Here is a 20,875-nt window from a genome sequence, read left to right as displayed (position 1 = left end):
CATACAGCCATAATCACTAATTCTATTTAGATAAGGTCACACAGAACACCACACTACTCACCCCAGTCTCTGTACTTTACTGTTTGGACTCATCAGTCCAGCACAGAGCAGCTTCACTCCTGAACATCTCAGGTTATTGTAGCTGAGGTCCAGATCTCTCAGGGGTGAGTCTGATGACTGGAGAACTGAGGCCACAATTTCACATGACTTCTTTCTTAGGCCACAGCTGTTCAGTCTGCAAAGAAGAATGAATACATAAACATGCGCAACAATACTGTAGACAAAAAAAAAAAAAAAAAAAGAATTAATAATAAAAAGAAAAATCCCCCAAAAACTGCTTTCAGAATTATTGGCAGCCCTGCTTTAATTTTGTGCTGTAGCTGTACCCAAGTACAAGTGATTCATTTTGTGTACTTGTCTTTGTGCATCTTTTTGTGAGGCGTGGCAGAACTTTCAGACTTTGAGAACCAACCCAACAGAACTTGCATTGAAAATCAAAATGAGTAAAACATGATCAGCAAACCTAAATTAGCTCTGTCTGACTATCTTCAAAAAGAGTCGATAGATCTACAGCTCTTGAACTTGTAGACAACTGTGAAAATCAGGTGGGACATTAGGACATAAGTCTTCCCTCAGTCACCTGGTTTACCTAGACCAGGGGTCGGCATCCCTGGTCCTGGAGAGCCGCAGGGTGTGCTGGCTTTCGTCTCCACCTTAAAATAAGCAACCGATTCAGACCCAAGAAACCAGGTGAGGTGAGTTAACTGTGTAATCAACGACTTTCATTGATCAATTAATGCCAAGCAACAACGAAAGCCAGGACACCCTGTGGCTCTCAAGGACCTGGGTTGCTGACCCCTGACCTAGACAAAGGCAATACGTCACTTTACCTGTGCTTTTGTTGGTGATTCGATGCAAGCGGAGAGAGTTGTCGGGTGGCAAATATTGAAACGGGGTAAGCGGATTCTTCCGTCCCATTCTTGGTGAACATAAAACAAGAATGAGGTTCTGATCTCTTGTTCATTTTCTCTTAAAATTAGTGGGTTGGGGTTTGCGTGGCAGTGGGAAAGTAATGGAATTAAATCAAATTCTTTCGGTGTTTTGTGTGTTCTCCTGCTCAACCGTCAGTCACTGTTTTTCCCTAATTTATAATTTGAGTATTTTATTATCCTCTGATTTAGTAACGTGCCTTATCACCGCTTAAGATTTATATTCAGGAGCGTGTAATAGCTGCGGGTCCACCAGGGGGTGGCGCATTATGAAAGAGGGAGCAGGTAACCTGAATCGCGGACCTCCTGAATGGTTTATAAACTCCGACTTGTCGCTGTGTTTTTATTGTATGTGTCTTTTCAATTCATACAAACCTACTTTGGGCTGATCCCTTGGGCAGAGTGCAATAGCTAATTTAGGCAGACTATCTATCTGTGTGATATCCCTACAATTTGCAGTGTAACACTGATTTAATTGATTGAGGGTGTATTTTGTTTGTTTGCCTATTTACTGTTACTTTACTATTCATTCACTACCTCTACCTGAAATTTACACAGTGTGATCTTTGAGAGTGCAGACTGCTCTGCATAGTGTTTCTGCTTCATCATTAGTAACTGTGCTGACCCAATTCTGTACATTGCAGCTGTGGTACAAATGTCCACCACTCAGCTCCTACGAGCCATTGCCCAGTCCAACCAATGTGTTTTTGTTATTATGGACTGTAAACAGAGATTTGTAATTTCATAAGAATATCAGCATCCATCTGATTAATCCGATTCATTTGATTGAATAGCACTTGTGCGGGGCTCATCGGTGATTTCGGGAGGGTTCTCTCACCCCTTATTGTTAGAGTGGCGTAAAAAACCTCAATTACTTTAACTGTAGCTGGCGCTCGAGCTACTGCAGGCCAAATACAGAATATGGCGATGTTCGAGTAAAGAAAAAAGAAGAGGGTTTGATGAGTCAACTGATGAGCCAAGGTTAAATCCTCAGGGCCGTTTCAAAGTACAGACATACTTCCAGGTTCTTGACGCGTTTATAACACAGACGAAGGCGAGATTTAATGATGTGAGGGAAATGGCATCACAATATCAAGCCTTAGATTCAATACAATATATAAACGAGCTAGCAGCTTATTCTGGTGATGATGTCTGTGCGTCAGATGTGCATGATGAATACTGTTCCTTTCGGGACATATACCAAATGCCAATAATGTAATGTAATGTACAAATTTCAGCACACCTCGCATCCTCTGGTCAAGCAGTGGGTATAGCTAACGGGTGACCTCTGCTGGTCACTCGAGGTAGCCAGACCGAGTTTTTGGCTGAGCTTCTTCACAGCCAAGTGTTTATAAATTATAAGAAACTAAAACATATCTTAAAGAATAATGGCTAAAATATATCACTACTACCATAGGCTACATATCACACCAACCACTTCACGTTATCTTTATCTGAAGTTACAGGTAGCCAATAGCCGATGTGTTTACGTTTACGTTCAAATTGATCAGTTCCCAGCTTCCGAGAGGAGCTTAGCAGAGCATTGCTGTCTGTTCACATGGACTGGGAAGAATCAGTCTGACATGGATGACTGACAATGATAGTCATCCTTGCCTTGCTCAGTTTGGTAATTGCGTGGGATGGCAATGAAGGCGACCATTGTTGGGCATGTGATTCTGACAACGTGCGCTCCCAGCTGGTCATCCTGTGTGGTGAAACTGATTCACAATGTTGAAGAACTCTCCTTCAGATTTTGTAGCTTCCACTGACTCAGAGGACTTTCTTGTTCACTTTGGCGAGACAAATGTGGCCGTTAGCGACAAAAACCCAGTTCCATTATACCACCATATGTTATGATTACGCCACTCCCATCTATTTGGCGGGGATGGGAGAGCCCACTGATACTCTACAGTAAAGATCCCTCCCCACGCTAGTGTTATTCAAATGAATGAAACGATTGGAGGCTGATGTATCAAAAGCAATACAGTAATACTTTATAACATTCGTTCAGAGTAATTAAAATATTTGTTGTGTAGAGGACCAACCTTTACTTACAGCAGTGTATTAGGGGTACATACATGAGTTCTCAAACACAAGTTTATATGAAAGATTCCAATAAATAATGTTGGGCAGCACCCCAGTGCTCAATATTGACAGGCAACCCACTTTTGATCCACAATAAGTACAGGGCTCCCCAGTGACTCAACACCCCAAGCACCGCAACCAAGGTGACACCATGTTAACCAAAAAAGGCTTGGTCAATACACACCAATCGTAATCACACCACACGGGTGGTCCCCGTAACGCATTGAGCATCGAGCCCTGCCCACTAAATATGAGAACCCAAGCAAAGCCAATTAAGATTTAGACCAAGTAATGTAGTAACAAGTAAAGTGCATGAAGTGCCAAGATAATCAGTTAGATAGACAATTGTCCAAATTACACCTGCCCACTGGCACCTCCCCTTGTCCCAGCCTTGATATTGCTCACTGCCCCCATATAATGGTTGATTACAATAGTACAGCCCACCCTTGGTATTGCACACTGCCCAAACACAACAAGTTGCGTCAATAGTAAAACATCAATGATAAAAAGAGCTTATTTTCATAGACATGATATAAATAAATAAACATATACAAACTTCATGTATGGGAAAACAGTGGCTAGCTGTCCAAACAAAATGGCAAAAACGACGAGTGGCGGGGTTCATTCACAAGCCGGCTCCCAATCCCCTGGTGTACAACTGGGGCACGCAGACGCCGAAGCACACAGAACCTGGTATAACGTCAGTTCTGTTAGGCCATCCGCCCCCCCGCACGCAGCAGCAATTAGGCAAATACTCTTAACACCAACACGATCTGTTGAAAGACATTAAATATGAATATTCTCAGCGCGCACAGCAGGGCACCGCTTCAATGTGTTGTTTATTATACACCCCTTACTGCGATTAAGAGGGAATCACTGGCGGAGATTTAAGAATCGTTCTATTTACCTGCAAATTCCACGAAACAGACCATAGCAAAATCACATTGCGGCCCACGCCAAGGCTCACTACAAAACCACACACTTTATGGGAAGCATACCTACCCTTGTTAAACCCAACAAAATGCCTCCATACTTCAGTTACCGGTGACTGCACACGCACACCTTTTAACACACGGAACGCCAATGCCCGGATTGTCTTCGTCCGTCGGTGATCTACAAGAACCCACATACTTATAAGCGTCGTACTCTATTATAAGGCAGCTAATGCTGGCCTGCCAAACACTTCCAACTTACCGCACTTTCCGCACACCTCGTCATTTAAGCCCTTACTATTCGCCCCTGGGCCCCTATAAGTCCCACTGGCTACATCTACCCCCCTTTTCAAATGTCACCGTCCCGGTGACAGTGCTCATACTCCAAGAACTGAGCAACCCCTGTGGATGAGACATTGAACACTGTAGCGTCAAAGGCTGTTTTAGACTATAGCCTTCTCCGCCTATACCTGTTACTATACCACTGACCGGGGTAGGTTGAAAGGGTTAGGATGGTAACCTGCTGTTACACGAGATGTTCGCCTAACCACCTCCGAGCCAACCACCTCCTGTGCCGCAGGGGGGGGTGAGAAGCTATTGTCCTGGGTCACTGGTGACTGAATCACACTTACCCAATCGCCAGATTGCTCTTCGTCATACCTCTGTGTGACTGGCTCATCAGGGACAGTGCTATCCTCTACCAAGGGGGCAACATCAGGCAAAGTCAGGGGTTCCACCATACGTGGGAGGGGTCTTAATTCAGTTCGATTAATGTTTTTCTCTGGGCCTGCCTGGTCCCGTGGCTTGATTTTATACTAGGTCCCCACGTCATCCAGACACTGAACCACCACATAGGGAACGGAGTCCCAAATATCTTGGATCTTGTGTCTACCTGGGGGATGGTTCTTCCTATACACTAAAGTACCAGGCACCAGAATAGAAACCGAGCTTGGATTGTCTTTCCCCCTACGGATGGCTGCCGCTTCTAAATGTTCCCGAGCATCCTTATAGACTGAGGTCAAGTGCTTTTGATGCTCATTGACCCAATCACTTACCCCCCCCCTCCACTGGCTCATCTTCCTCCACACCGAGGAGGGAGTCAATTGGTAGGTGGGGCTTACGACCAAACATTAGCTCATATGGAGAATGCCCTGTAGACTGGTGAACCGTGGTATTGTACGCAAACAGTACATGCGGTAGGTGGACTGGCCACCGCCTCTTCTTTTCTGCAGGCAACGTACACAAGAGGTCGTGTAGGGTCCTATTGAACCTCTCGCACTGCCCGTTACCCGCTGGGTGATAGGGGCTTATGCGAGACTTTTCGACCCCATACAACTGGCACAGGCATTTAAGAAGTTCTCCCTCAAACTTTTTACCTTGATCAGTGTGGATGCGTTGCGGAACGCCATAATTATAAAACCACTTCTCTGTCAGCACTTTCACTACGGTTCCTGACTTCTGGTCTGGTGTAGGAAACGCCTGTGTATATTTGGAAAAAATATCCGTGATCACTAATAGGTTTTCCGATCCATCACTGGACCGCTCAAGTGTGGTAAAGTCCAATGCAAGGATTTCCAAAGGCCTGGAAGCCATTAGGCTTCCCATAAAAGTCCTGATTTTTGGTTGTACTGCTTTAGCGGTTACACACCGGTCACAGTTTTTACACCACTGCTCAATGTCTCTCCGCATAAACGGCCAATAGCCACGCTGTCGGATCAGGTTGGTGGTGCGTTCTACCCCCTGATGCCCATGGTTATTGTGAAGACTCGTCAGTACTTCGGTCTGAAGGACCTGCGGTACCAGAAGCTGCAAGACTGGCTCCCGTCCACCCGGCTCATGGGTGGCCCGATACAGTACCCCGTCTCTCTCCCGGATCCGGGCCCACTGTCGGACTAGCTCCACGACAGCGGGTGGTTCCTGTGCTCGCTCAGTGCCTGTAGGAGGTAAACCCGTTTGCCAGTAAAGTTCTAAAGGCACTTTCCACTCCGCTCCCCTTGCTAAGCAGCTGACTGATGACGCAAGAATCCTGCCCCTATGCACACCTCGTCATTTAAGCCCTTACTATTCGCCCCTGGGTCCTAAAGTCCCACTGGCTACATCGGCACTAGATTTTAGGTGGATCCAGAATTTTAAGGATCTTTTTGTATGTTTAATGCCAATGGGAATCTGCCTAATTCTGCCCTGCATGCATTTGTGGGTGTTTTCCTTTGGATTCTGAGAATGTTTCTCATAAATTCTGCATGCAGGGATTCAGTGGGATGCTTATCCCATCTAGTGTAGTCTAGCTTACTGAGTGGACCCCATACCTCGCATCCATATAATGCAATTGGCATTATGACACTGTCAAATATTTTGCACCAGATTTGAACCCAAGATTGAGACCCAAGAGCTGAGCAGTACGTGAACCGACCTAATGAGTCCCCTTTCATCCTACCATTCAGAAAATACAGGCCTAGGCCTCGACAGAGGTGCACTAACTCCTGGTTGATGACAGAGTCAGGGTTGTGTCTAGGGTTTCCTGGGTTTTCTAAGTTTGGTGATATGATAAATTTGTTTTCTTTTGCACTAATTTCAACGATTTCATTTTCCAGGCCGGTTCTGGCATTGAAATCACCACAGAGCAGCACATTCCTCTGACCCTGAAAATTGCTGCACTCTGTTGTCAGGTTGCTGAAAAACTCTTCTTCAAAGTATGGTGACTCTGCGGGTGCGGTATAGATTGCACAAATGTATAGGTCACCTTCTTGACTTTTTTTCTTCTTTTTTTTTTCTTGACCCTTTTTAGCCTTAACCATACTCGAGTGCGGTCTCTTTTTTCAACAGATAGATAAGGTGTCAGGTATTCTCTAAACCACATTATGACACCCCCTGAATCTCTGCCGCGTTTAATGTTTTTGTTTTTTAAAAATGGTAAAATAATTTCTTTGTAGCCTGAGGGACAGTGTGTAGTTACATCTGTTTTACACCAAGTTTCCAAAAGGAAAACAATATCTTGGGTTTTGATGTTGAGTAAAAAGTCAGGATTAAGACTCTTGACTCCAAATGCTGATGAATAAAGCCCTTGGATGTTCCAGGAGCTTATGGAAAAGGATTTCAACATGTATAGATTTGTTTGGTTTTAGAGTAGTCTAAGGAAAATATTTAAGAGAAAGGGAGAAAAGGGTAGGCTGCAGGTAAGTTACACATTACACATTTGAGCATACAGTATACTGTACAATTTATTTTTTCTTTTCCTTTGCTCAATTTTTTGAAGATGAGATGAAGAAGTTGTCTCACCTCTCCGATGTCTGTACAGTTTTTTACCTTGGAGAATGTCTGAGTAGGTTGGATTGTGCTGTGAGACTTCACAGCAGTGACAGCTGTCCAGCAGAGCGCAGTCCTCACCTGAGCTGGTGGTGTGGAAGGCCCTTCGGTGGGAGCACAGTTCAGCTTGGCTGGGTCCTGCGTTGTTGGGCTGCGGGGTGCTGGGTTGAGCACTCTTGGGTTGAGCTCGGCTGGGCTGTGTCCTGCTAGCCTGGGTCTTATTGGGCTGGGCCCTGGTGGTTTGGGCTGGTTTGGTCGGGGTTCTGGTGGGATAAGTTCCACTGTGTCGGGCTCGGTTGGTCTGCTGGTGAGTGTGACGGACTCCACTTGGGTTGGGTTCCTGTCGTCTGTCGCCGGGTGAAATCGCCTGGCTGGGTTGGAAAAGAGGGGAGGTTCTGCCTAGAGTTGCAACTTTCAGGTCTTTTGCCAGTTGTCTGACTGCGTTACGTGTTAGGTGCACATGGTCATAGAGATGTTCCTCAGACAGAGATGGATGCTGGGCGATGCAAGTGTTTGGGATTTCTGCACAGTATGACCATATGTCTTGGTTGATCTTGTTGATGAAGTCTTTGGGGAAGTCTTTCCTTAGGAGGAGTGATGAAATTATGATGTTTGCAGTTGGGAATGGTTCATGGGCCTTCTCTGCCATAATTTTTATTGACTCTGCCACTGTTTCTCTCTTTGATCTCAGGTTGTTTGTTCCTGTATGGATTATGATGTTTTGTGTGTCAAAAAGAGTGGAGGGGCAGAGAACTTGGTGGGGTACCAAAATTTTGCTACTCTGTGGGTGGGAAACAGTTTCAAGGGGTCAAGGAACCGTCCATTAGAGTCCAGTAGGGCTGTTTTTGTGGCTGGCCGATCTTGTACAGCAGGTGAGGTAGTCTCTGTCGAGGGAGCAATCGGCATTGGCAGGAGTGGAGTGGTCTCTGCGGTAGGTGTGGGCATGACTGGAGAGGTGAGCAGGAGTGTGGCTCAGAGGTAGACTGGGGCAGGGGTGAGCCTCAGAGGTAGACTGGGGCAGGGGTGAGGCTCAGAGGTAGACTGGGGCAGGGGTGAGGCTCAGAGGTAGACTGGAGCAGGAGTGTGGCTCAGAGGTAGACTGGGGCGGGAGTGTGGCTCAGAGGTAGACTGGGGCGGGAGTGTGGCTCAGAGGTAGACTGGGGCAAGAGTGTGGCTGCAGAGGTAGACTCGGGCAGGAGTGTGGCTCAGAGGTAGACTGGGGCAGGAGTGTGGCTGCAGAGGTAGACTGGGGCAGGAGTGTGGCTCAGAGGTAGACTGGGGCAGGAGTGTGGCTCAGAGGTAGACTGGGGCGGGAGTGTGGCTCAGAGGTAGACTGGGGCAGGAGTGTGGCTGCAGAGGTAGACTGGGGCGGGAGTGTGGCTCAGTGGTAGACTGGGGTGGGAGTGTGGCTCAGTGGTAGACTGGGGCGGGAGTGTGGCTGGTGATGCCGGTTGGGTTGGGGAAGCAGGTAGAGTGGGTTTGGTGGTGGGAGTGTGTCCATCAGCTGAAATTCTGTTCCTGCTTGTGTCTGGGTTGCTCTCTGACAGTGAGGCTGTAATTGTTGAGTTGGTGGTTAGGCCGGTAAGCTGTTTAGTAAGGCCCTGGATGATGTTGTGTTTCTCTTCTAAGGACATTTTTACTTGTGCCAATTCAGTGTTTAGGCTGTTGTTTTGTTCCTTCAAGTTGTTCATTCTTAATTCAAGGTATTTTATTTTGAGTTCATGTTCCTGTTTAAATTTTTTTAATTCTTCCTTCAGCTGTTTAATAGTGTCACTGTCCATCAGTTGACTTTCCTTATATTCAGCAATTTCCATCTCTACAAACGACAGGCACTCCTGGATCCTCTGCACTGACACTGTCCTGGGTGTCTGAGGAGAGTGAGGGAGAGTGGCCGCGCATGGAGAAGGAGCAGAGGGAGGGGCAGGGGCAGGGGCAGAAGGAGGGGGGGGGGTTCTCTGCTGTTGCTGCTGCAGAGGAGACAGTGGGTTTGACTTTCTCTACCTGGGTTTTAAGTTTTGGAAAGTCTCTTTCAAATTGCCCCAGACTTGACTCTGATCCCTGGACCATCACTGTTCCATTGTTGTACAAGTTGACATTGAATTTTGGCTTAGAATCCAAATAAAGTTGCCTTATTGCTTTGTTCCCAGGCATTTTGAAAGCTTTGTTGTAGGAACTAAGGGTCTGGTGCCATTCTTCTGGATGATTAGTAAAGAACACCAGATCTACCTTTGTTTTCCTACCATTTAGGACCATGAAGTCTGCTATTAAGGTTTCTGGAGAGTCTCTTAGTACCTGTTCCTTGTATTTCTTTCTCTGAGCTTCACTAGTGGCTGTGGCTGGGTAGCTGACAGCAAGGCTACTGAGGCTCCGCCCCTTTAATGTATCCATTTCCAACTGTCATGGGATTTTGACAGTGGCACACACTGCGGCAGTTGGTCTGCCTGCAGCTTTTATCACAGATAGCCTTATTAGCTGCTAACTTTAAATGGCTTAGTTTGTGGCTTACCTCCTGCTTTTTTTCCCCCAAATTATGTTTTAATGTTCATTTGGTGGTCTTGTCAGGGTTCTTGTTGAGGGTGCCTCCCTGTGTTGACAGTTGATGGAGTTTCTTTGTATATTCCTTTGGTAGTTTCTTTGGTGGCTTCTTAGTGAAAAGTTAGCCAAAACAGAGCCAGAGTTCTTCTTTTACAGATATACAAAAATCCAAATGGAGTTTCCTGGAAAAAATATGTTTATGAGGAGCTCATATTTTGCTCCTTTTTCCCCCTCTCCTTTATGGTTTCCTTTTTTCTGTTGCAATAATTTGTTCTGTATAGTAGACGACAGTGTGAGGGAGGTTTATTCTGTTGTGTGGGTTTGGTATGGCGTCTCACCCTATGGGTGAGGAGCCAAAGCCTCTCTCAAGCTGGCAATCATCCAGACTAAATCTAGTCAAACTCAAAGCTAAGGTAAGTAATAGGTCACTTCTGTCAGATACATGATCAATGTCAGAGGGCCACCCCAACCGTAGCACCCAGTGTTATGGCAGCACTTCAAGGCTCCACTCACATTGCCAGTGATATAATTTCTGTATTTTTGTATCAGAAATGAGGGTCAGCTAGTACTATACAAACTGAACTTACAATCATAAGTAATATCACAGCACATGGTGCTTGTCTCAATAGCAAAGCGTAATGAAATGCTGACGTAGCAGTTCTGTTCAACTAAAAGAGCAATGGAAACACAAACATATGTAGATCTCAGTTGAACGGTAGGCTGATAGACTCACACAGCACTCAAAGTAATACCTGTATTGTGCAAGTTTCATTCTGTTGAGTCTCTCCTCGTGGACGATTCTCTCTGCAAGGAGTTTAGAAAAAGGTTAATTCATTGTTTAGTTCTCAAACTCTTCTCACAGAATAGCCATGACATATTGCTTTTCAACAAAATATTTTGGTGAATGGCTGTGCCCATCTGTGAATCACTGCACTCAGATTCATCTGTGAATCACTGGACTCATCTGAGCTGCGAATCACGGCAATCATCTGAGCTGTGAATCACTGGACTCATCTGAGCTGCGAATCACAACAATCATCTGAGCTGTGAATCACTGGACTCAAACTCATCTGTGATTCACTGCACTCAAACTCATCTGTGAATCACTGGACTCATCTGAGCTGTGAATCACTGGACTCGGGCCCCAAACCCCCATCAGTCTGGCTTCAGATCGGGCCACTCGACAGAGACTGCGCTCCTCTCCGTCAGTGAGTCACTTCATGCTGCACGAGCAGCCTCCCTCTCCTCTGTCCTCATTCTTCTAGATCTCTCTGCTGCCTTCGACACTGTGGATCACTCCATCCTCCTGTCTGCCCTGTCCGCAACGGGCATCTGTGGCACAGCCCTGGACTGGATTGAGTCCTACCTCTCTGGTCGCTCCTTCCAGGTTGCCTGGGCTGGTTCGGTATCGACACCTCGGCCCCTCGCCACAGGAGTTCCCCAGGGCTCAGTCCTTGGCCCGCTTCTTTTTTCTCTCTACACTCGCTCCCTTGGCCCTGTGATCACTGCACATGGGCTATCCTACCACTGCTATGCGGACGATACCCAACTCTTCGTCTCGTTCCCGCCGTCTGATACGCAGGTTTCAGCCCGTATCTCTGCTTGCCTGAGGGACATCCAGAGCTGGATGGACAACCACCATCTAAAGCTCAACCCAGGTAAAACTGAAATGATATTCATCCCTGCTAATACCTCTCCCCATCTGGATCTCTCCATTTCCCTCGGGGATACCACACTCACGCCGTCACCCAGTGCAAGGAACCTCGGCGTGGTGATGGACAGCAGACTGTCCCTTTCCGAGAACATTGCGGCGGTGACCCGGTCTTGCAGGTTCTTCCTATACAACATACGGAGAATCCGCCCCTTTCTCACCCCCTACTCGACCCAGCTCCTGGTCCAAGCGATGGTTCTGTCCCGCCTGGACTACTGCAATTCCCTCTTGGCTGGCCTCCCAGCGTCCGCCATCAGACCCCTCCAACTCATCCAGAATGCAGCAGCTCGCCTGGTCTTCAACCTTCCCAAAATACTCACATGTCACCCCCCTGCTTACTTCCCTCCACTGGCTGCCTGTCATGGCTCGCATCAAATTCAAAACATTGGTGCTAGCCTTCCAAGCAGTTAAAGGGTCTTCCCCAGCTTATCTGCAAAAAATCATCAGACCCTACACCCCTGCCAGACCTCTTCGTTCAGCCTCCACAGGCCGCTTGGCACCTCCCCCTCTCAGAACCTCCACCTCACGCTCACGACTACTGTCTGTTCTGGCTCCACGGTGGTGGAACGAACTCCCCGTTGAGGTCAGAACTATAGAATCTCTCCCCACCTTCAAGCGCAAGCTGAAGACACACCTCTTCAAACAGCACCTCTCCCCATCCCTCCCTACCTCCCTGTGAACCTTAATTGTTGTCTCTGTGACTTGCTTTGTGTATCGGTATTTTAGTTGGCTAGGTAAGCAGTGTTTGGATAGTTAACTTTGGTCACTTTTGCTCTGTTTGTTTGTTTGTTCAAAAAAAAAAAAAAAAATGGCCCTTGTCCTTATCTTTGTTGTACAGGTAGCAGTTGAAATTGTACTTACCTCTAGGGTCTTTCAGCGAACTTATCCCTGGGTATGGGTATGCACTTTGTTGTACGTCGCTCTGGATAAGAGCGTCTGCCAAATGCCAATAATGTAATGTAAAAAACCCAAAAGCCAGGCCCCAGGCCCGAGGCCCCGGTGAGCAGCTGGGGGCGACTGGGACAGGGAGGAACTCTCTGGAGGAATGGGGACGGAGCTGTGGGTGTAATCTGACTCCACATTGGACACTCCTGGCGCACCACTGACACAACGCTGCTGCAACGGCAGCCTGCTGTCGCGTTGGGCTCTTTCAGCGACTCGCACGACCACGGCTCCCAGCTACTCTCATTGACTTAATGACGAATGTTCCTCACAAATTTTCTGATATTGGTGTTTTCTGCAATGACCTAAGTGACCACTGTGCTGTTGCTGCTGTTAGAAATACTAAGATCCCAAAGACAAAACCGTGCATTATTCATGAGAGAAATCGAAGGCATTTTATTGGGAAGGGTTTTTTTTTAACATGATTTCTTTCTTTTTAATTGGAGCAGGATATAACTAATCCCTGATATTAAAACAGCCTGGAAATTATTTTATGATGGGTTCATTTCAATCATAAATAGACACGCCCTTTTCTGCATGAATTAAAAAGCCTCAATCAAATCCCCACCTAAGTCTCCAAGATTAAGCATCTTAAGTCTTTCTTAAGAACTTTTATCTTTTATACATTGTCTGAACCTTTTCCAGCACCTCTATATCTTTCTTATAGTGAAGTCCCAGAACTGCACACAGTAATCAAAGTCTTTTCTAACAAGGGCATCGTATAAGGTGTGTATAACTTCTTTTTTATTTATACTCAATACTCTTGGCTATGTATCCTAGCATCCTTTTGGCCATCATCACTGCTACCGCACATTGACGAGAACCTGAAATACTTTGATCAATTATTACCCACAAGTCTTTTTCAACTTGAGCACCTTCCAATTCCGTACCAGCCATAAAGTAATCCTGCCTTATGTTTTTATTTCCTACATGTAATACAATATAACTAAATGTGAAGTTTATATTATAAAAATTATATTTAATATAGTATTTTTTATGCTGATTATGAAAAATAACTTGTATTTCATTTTTTTCCCATTTTTGTGGTTGAAATTTTATTTTGAAAATAAAATTGTTTAGACGTGTTTACTCATCCGTGAAAAAAACACATTCGGTAAAAACGTATATACTCGTCTCCACCGGGGAAGGGGTTAACACAGACCATGGAGAGATTTGCTGATGTGTGGGAAATGCCATCAAAATATCAAGCCCTTAACCCCAAGTATTTAATCGCCTGAGATTCAATACAATATATAAACGAGCTAGCAGCTTATTATGGTCTGTGACAGGTCAGGTTTTAGCCTTCCTTGTTGCTAATGACATGAATAGAGCATTCCCAAACCTTGCAGCATTGTATCGCATTTATCTCACAATTCCTGTGAGCAAGCAGAGCGCTCTTTCAGCAGGCTAAAGCTGATGTCACGCCCGGCTTTGCCGTGCTGGGCGTGCTCACTCCACCTTTGACAAGTTTGGGCGGTCTCTCTCCCTCCAATCTGAAGGGGGAGCTGTCTGGTTTTGGGCCATCTGGGCTAGCCAGCAGCTGATTGGTGGGACTGCTAAAAAACATCTCCTGCCAGTTGTTTGGTCTCTTTGGCTCTGCTCTGCTCTGCTCCGGCACCATTGCTTCGCGGGGGGCTGCAGCACCTTTTTGCTCCTTTTTGCCATTTTTGGCCTCTTTGTTCTACACATACATTTCACTGATCTGCACCACACTTTTGATTTGCCTTTTCTTGCTTCCCATTTACTGACTTTTGATATCAACTTGTTTGTCCGAGCTATGCTTTAGCTTATACACGTGTGCTTTAATAAATAATCTTGATATAAACGTTACAAACGGTCTCCCATAATGTGTGTCCACTTGAGCCGGGTGGTCATGAGACTATTGACAACATACCTTCGCTCGACAATGACCGAGGAGCGTCTTTCACAGCTTGCACTTGTCTTTATCGGGAGAAGTGACAAAGAATATTGAATATCTGTAGTTGTGATGCATGTTTGGCAGGCTATGGTGGATGTAAAATTAAATGAGAGATGTACATTTCCTCAAGAAAATGCAGAGTGTGATTGCGGTAAATCGGTGGAATATTGCTGCTACTGCTAATATTATGGTGTTTAAATATTTCCATTTACAAGCTGATGTACCAAATGAAGTGTGTATTTGAGCTGTGCTAGAGGGCAGAGGCTATTGTGACATCATAGGCTATTGTGACATCACAGGTTATTGTGACATCAAATCAGTGGACTATTGCAAGTACAGTTTAAATATTCGCATTTACGGCCTTAGCAGAGCATTGGTGTCTCTTGACATGGACTGGGAAGAGTCAGAGTCTGACATAGATGACTGAATACATAAACCTTATAGTTTAATTTGTATACAGTCATATTAGAGTAATTGTTCAATTAAAACTTAAATTTAAATTCATTAAAGTGAAACATGTATCTTTTATGTAACGCTTTGTAAAATAATTTGTTTATTCAAGTAAAGAGTTATCATTACCACATTTTATTCTTTCTTTTTGAACAAATTTCTGTTTAATGGCAGTACAAGATTAAATTGTATGTGATGTCGGTATATTTTAACATAAACAAAATGCTTAAGAATAAAGGCATGTATTAGGGATTAATTTAACATTTTAAAATGCAGCAGAAGCCTCCAAATTGCATCAGAAAAAAGAGGCCATCATCTGAACCCCCCTGGCTGGCTACTTTTTCTCTTTGGCCTACAACTTACATTTTTGGGGAACACTCTGCATTGTTCAACATGCGGTCCCTTTCTGGAGCTACACTCTGCCAGTCCAGCTTTAGCGCGGCAACGACTGCAGTAATTGTCACCTGCCGTCCTCAGTGAAAGCTACGAGCCATTGGGCATGTGCTCCTTACAATGTGAAATCCGTTGGCCTTTGAAATAATTTCCATTAAAAAGCAATGAGATTGCTGTATAGAAGCATGGCTGCTTCTGTTTTCACTGGCAGGCTTCCAGAACAGAGACGTACCAGCAAATAAAACTGTATTTCTTCTAAGATTGTTCATGAAGACAACAGTTTTCCCACCATTCTAAATGTGAAAGTACCTATATGGACCACGGCACAGAATTGTCCATCTATCCTCAGAAACAATTAATAAATCGGTCGGGATTTATTAACAAATTAACAAATTCTGTCATACAAAAAGTGATACATTTTCAGGAAAAATAAATAAATATTGTAAATCAATTTCTAAAGTACTTATTGATGGTTATGAAATAGCACGTCTGCTCAGTCAAATTTCTTGGCATCTTCATTGATGAAAGGTTAAACTGGAAAGATCACATACACTTAGTCTGTAGAAGTAACACAATCACCCATCATCCGTAAAATCCATCCTTGGGTTCACCAGTCCTGTCTTAACTCTGAACTACAGCCTCATTTCCACTTATCTTCTACACTGTAATATTGCATGGGCCGCCACATACCCCACCTCTCTTCACAGAATCTTCATTTTGCAGAAATAAATTATAAGAATACTTACTCTAACCGTTATGAGCCATCATCCCCACTTTTTGCTAAAGTGAATTTACTGTCAATTTCTGATATTAACATTCAAATAACATGCTCTTTCAGCTACAAATATTTGCCCCACCCAGAATCCCTGCCAAAACCTTGCCAGGATCTATTCTGCCTAAATTCGTAAGTTCACACACACACACACAGCACTAGATACAGTGCATCCGGAAAGTATTCACAGCGCTTCACTTTTCCCACATTTTGTTATGTTACAGCCTTATTCCAAAATGGAATAAATTAATTTTTTTCACACAACACCTCATAATGACAACATGAAAGAAGTTTTTCGAATTTTTTGCAAATTTATTAAAAATAAAAAACTAAGAAATCACATGTACATAAGTATTCACAGCCTTTGCTCAATACTTTGTTGATGCACCTTTGGCAGCAATTACAGCCTCAAGTCTTTTTGAATATGATTCCACAAGCTTGGCACACCTATTTTTGGGAAGTTTCACCCATTCCTCTTTGCAGCACCTCTCAAGTTCCATCAGGTTGGATGGGGAGCGTCGGTGCACAGCCATTTTCAGATCTCTCCAGAGATGTTCAATTGGATTCAAGTCTGGGCTCTGGCTGGGCCACTCAAGGACATTCACAGAGTTGTCCTGAAGCCACTCCTTTGATATCTTGGCTGTGTGCTTAGGGTCGTTGTCCTGCTGAAAGATGAACCATCGCCCCAGTCTAAGGTCAAGAGCGCTCTGGAGCAAGTTTTCATCCAGGATGTCTCTGTACATTGCTGCATTCATCTTTCCCTCAATCTTGACTAGTCTCCCAGTTCCTGCCGCTGAAAAAACACCATGCTTCACTGTAGGGATGGTATTGGCCAGGTGATGAGCGGTGCCTGGTTTCCTCCAAACCTGACGCCTGGCATTCACACCAAAGAGTTCAATCTTTGTCTCATCAGACCAGAGAATTTTGTTTCTCATGGTCTGAGTGTCCTTCAGGTGCCTTTTGACAAACTCCAGGCGGGCTGCTGTTGGGGCCAACGTAAGAACTTTTTGAAACAGGGAAACGCCTTTGTCCACGCCATTGATGACGCAATCAACGCCGCCTCCCACTGTAATTTAATGGAAATTTAGCCAATACAGTAACAGCCGGAAATACGCAACTGCTGGACCTCACAAAAGCCTCAGGCGCGAATTTCACGGCCTCTTTCTAACCTACGACTATCCCATGCTGTTCGTTCCAAAAGAGACTCCAATCTAATTAATTTTAAGAACACTCCCTTTGTGTCTGAACCCTTGATCACGGTTCTATTCATTGGGCCTGCTAGTTCTGAAATTATACACATCCGAATACTTGCAAGGACCCGATATTTTATCGGAGATCGCACATACATTGTGCGGTTTTAATCAACTTTGGAGCTAGAAGACGACCGGCTTCTCTTCCTCCTCCAACCACGCGTGAGACGACGACGCCTTCCCCTGGTTAGGCCAGAGACGGATTTCCCTGGTCCTGCCAGAGACGCCCTTCCCCCGGGACAACGGTACCTGGGCAGCGTTAATTCCCTGGAGCATCACAGATTCTCCAAGCAAGAAACTTTGCCTGCTGACGACGGTCAGCTGTTTGAGACTGGTTGAATATCATCAGATATTCGCCCCCAAGTAAGGCTGCGCATCTGGGCATTAGTTCTGTTAATGTTATACACATTGTATCGTTAGATTAACTTTATGTAACTTTGTTAAATTGTTTTTCTCGTTTACAACTTCCACATGATCATCCAATTACATTGTTCTCTCTCTCTCTCTCTCCTCCGTACAAATAACCCTCCGGGCTTATAGTCAGTGGATTGTAAGTTTATAAATTAATTTAATCAAGCACCGCAAACTCGCAGAAACGCTTCCCAAAGCGCAAGTACTCTTGTTGCGGTGATTTCATTAATTTGTCTCCTGACCACCCAAATTTTAGCTAGGTGTACGCGCCATTACGCGCTAGAACCATAGGTCCACCATTATAAGGCCCTACCTACATTCTCCACCAATTCCTTCCCCCATCCTCTTCGCCCGCTACGTGTACTCACGTGCACACGCTCTTTCCCTCTTCCTTTGTCTCCTTCCCTCGCTTTCTCGACGCGGGCATATGTGTACGCGCATTCCTTTATCCTCCATCTTTCTTCCCACTTCAATGCGTTACTTTTCCGTCACGCCCTTCTTATTTAGCTGTGTTTATATGTTTCTTGTGTTCAATAATAAATACCCCTTTATTGTAACCGGTTGTCCGTCAATGTTTTTCCAACACTAAATCAAGCCAACTAGCTATTTAAGAACTACTTATAAGGCTACTTATAAAATTCGAACTCATATAAGTGGTTGTTGAATTCATAGTATTAATTCAACGGTATGACTGTTGAATGATTTATTAAATCATTACCATTGAGTTTGTTATTAATAACGTAGCTAAATTTAATAATTAAATGAGACTGATTACTAAATACGATATTACCCTTCGGAACCTACACTGCCATGTGCCTTTTACTAAGGAGTGGCTTCCGTCTGGCCACTCTACCATACAGGCCTGATTGTCCTTCTGGAAGGTTCTCCTCTCTCCACAGAGGAACACTGGAGCTCTGACAGAGTGACCATCAGGTTCTTGGTTACCTCCCTGACTCAGGCCCTTCTCCCCCGATTGCTCAGTTTAGACGGGCGGCCAGCTCTAGGAAGAGTCCTGGTGGTTCCGAACTTCTTCCCTTTACGGATGATGGAGGCCACTGTGCTCATTGGGACCTTCAAAGCAGCAGAAATTTTTCTGTACCCTTCCCCAGATATGTGCCTCGAGACAATCCTGTCTCAGAGGTCTACAGACAATTCCTTTGACTTCATGCTTGGTTTGCCGACATGCACTGTCAACTGTGGGACCTTATATAGACAGGTGTGTGCCTTTCCAAATCATGTCCAATCAACTGAATTTACCACAGGTGGACTCCAATTAAACTGTAGAAACATCTCAAGGTTGCTCAGTGGAAACAGGATGCACCTGAGCTCAATTTTCAGCTTCATGGGAAAGGCTGTGAATACTTATGTACCTGTGATTTCTTAGTTTTTTATTTTTAATAAATTTGCTAAAATCTCAAAAAAACATTTTTCACGTTGTCATTATGGGGTATTGTGTGTAGAATTTGGAGGAAAAAAATGTATTTAATACATTTTGGAATAAGGCTTTAACATAACAAAATGTGGAAAAAGTGAAGCGCTGTGAATACTTTCCGGATGCACTGTATATCAACAATATTCATCTCCCTCTCTTTCACTCCTCTCCACTACTCGTCCTTATTCGAATCAACAGCACCTATGTGTGGGAGATGGTGGGTTACCGTGCACTGAACATTACTGAGGTATGGAGAATAGTTTTTAAAAAACACTGAAACTAAATAAAAACAGGATGAACCTGGAATCCCCCCTTTCTTCCCACTAAAGCCTTTCACTTTCAACAAAGTCATCATTTATTTGACAGTTGATCTTTGGAAATAATAATCGTAAATTAAATGAAACAAAATATAACTGAGGGGTTATTGCATTTGATACTGCATAGGTTCTGGGTTCAGAACATTAAATGAGGGCACATTGGAAATTAGAATCAAATTTTCAGCTGAATGACAATTGTATTGCACTTTATTCTGACTAGAATGATAAAGTGTGAAAATATGCTGTCAATCATCTACATGAATAATGACAGAATACTCACATGGCCTTCCTGCAGTTCCTGACTGCTGGCACCAGTCTGTGACGACCTGCTTCTGATGTGTTGTAGGTCTTCAAGTCAAACTCATCCAGGATCTCCTCTGACATCAGTAACACAAAGGCCAGAGCTGAACATTGGTGGGGTTGCAGCTTTTTACCAGAAAGTTTTCCTGATCTCAGGGAATTCTGGATTTCCTCCACTGCAGAGTTGTCATTCAGTTCATTCAGACAGTGGAACAGATTGATGGTCCTCTCTGCTGAAGATTCGTCTATGATCTTCTCTTTAATGTACTGGACTGTTTTCTTGATGCTCCCTGATCTGCTTTCTGTCTGTAGTCTCTGAAAGAGTTTTGTTTTCCATCGTCCTCCATCAGATCTTCTTCCTGCCTGTGTCAGTAGTCCTCCTAGGAGGGACTGAATGGAATCCAGAGAGAGGCCGAGAAGGAATCGGAGGAAAAGGTCCAGGTGTCCATTCTTACTCTGTAAGGCCTGATCCACTGCAGTCTCATGTAACTCAGACAGCTGCACTGTGCCACTGTGAGGTTTCGATTCTTCTGCTCTGAGCACATTTCTGTTCTCATTTACACATGAATGAAACACAAACAAGGCGGCCAGATACTCCTGAATGCTCAGATGCACAAAGCAGAAGACCTTCTCCTGACCCAACCCACGCTCCTCTTTAAAGATCTCTGTGCACACCCCAGAGTATACTGAAGCTTCACTGACATCAATGCCACTGTCTCTCAGGTCCTCTTCATAGAATATCAGATTGCCCTTTTCCAGCTGTAGAAAAGCCAGCTGTCCCAGTTTCAGGATGATTTCTGTATCTGTTGCTGACATCTTTGGGTTTGTTTCATCACCATACTTCAGATTCTTCACATTAGTCTGATTTAAGAAACATTGAACTTGGATTTTTATCATAGTTATAGCCATCAAAACCTTCACTTGACTCTAAATTGATTTGGTTTGATAATTCCGGTCCCACATTGACAAAGAATTTATTAAAACCATTAACAACATCCTCCATATTTTTTAAAGTCTTATCATTTTCGACAAAGTGTGATGGGTAACTAGAACCTCTAAATCCATTTCGAATTATACTATTCAATACACTCCATAAACCTTTAATGTTGCTCTTATTATAATCGAATAATTTATT

The 20,875-nt window shown here is 44.5% G+C and overlaps 1 protein-coding gene across 1 annotated transcript in view; it reads right to left on the bottom strand.

Moving 5' to 3' along the window:
- Nucleotides 1–20,875, bottom strand: part of LOC133119298 (uncharacterized) — a 64,430-nt gene that overhangs the window by 23,834 nt on the left and 19,721 nt on the right. The window contains 3 exon segments of the mRNA XM_061229831.1: nucleotides 62–235; nucleotides 19,721–20,046; nucleotides 20,104–20,605. Coding sequence (XP_061085815.1) covers nucleotides 62–235; nucleotides 19,721–20,046; nucleotides 20,104–20,605 — 1,002 coding nt within the window.

This window comes from Conger conger, chromosome 19 (genome assembly GCF_963514075.1).
Source record: "Conger conger chromosome 19, fConCon1.1, whole genome shotgun sequence".
Taxonomy (NCBI): domain Eukaryota; kingdom Metazoa; phylum Chordata; class Actinopteri; order Anguilliformes; family Congridae; genus Conger; species Conger conger.
This window is presented reverse-complemented; position numbering and strand designations above follow the sequence as displayed.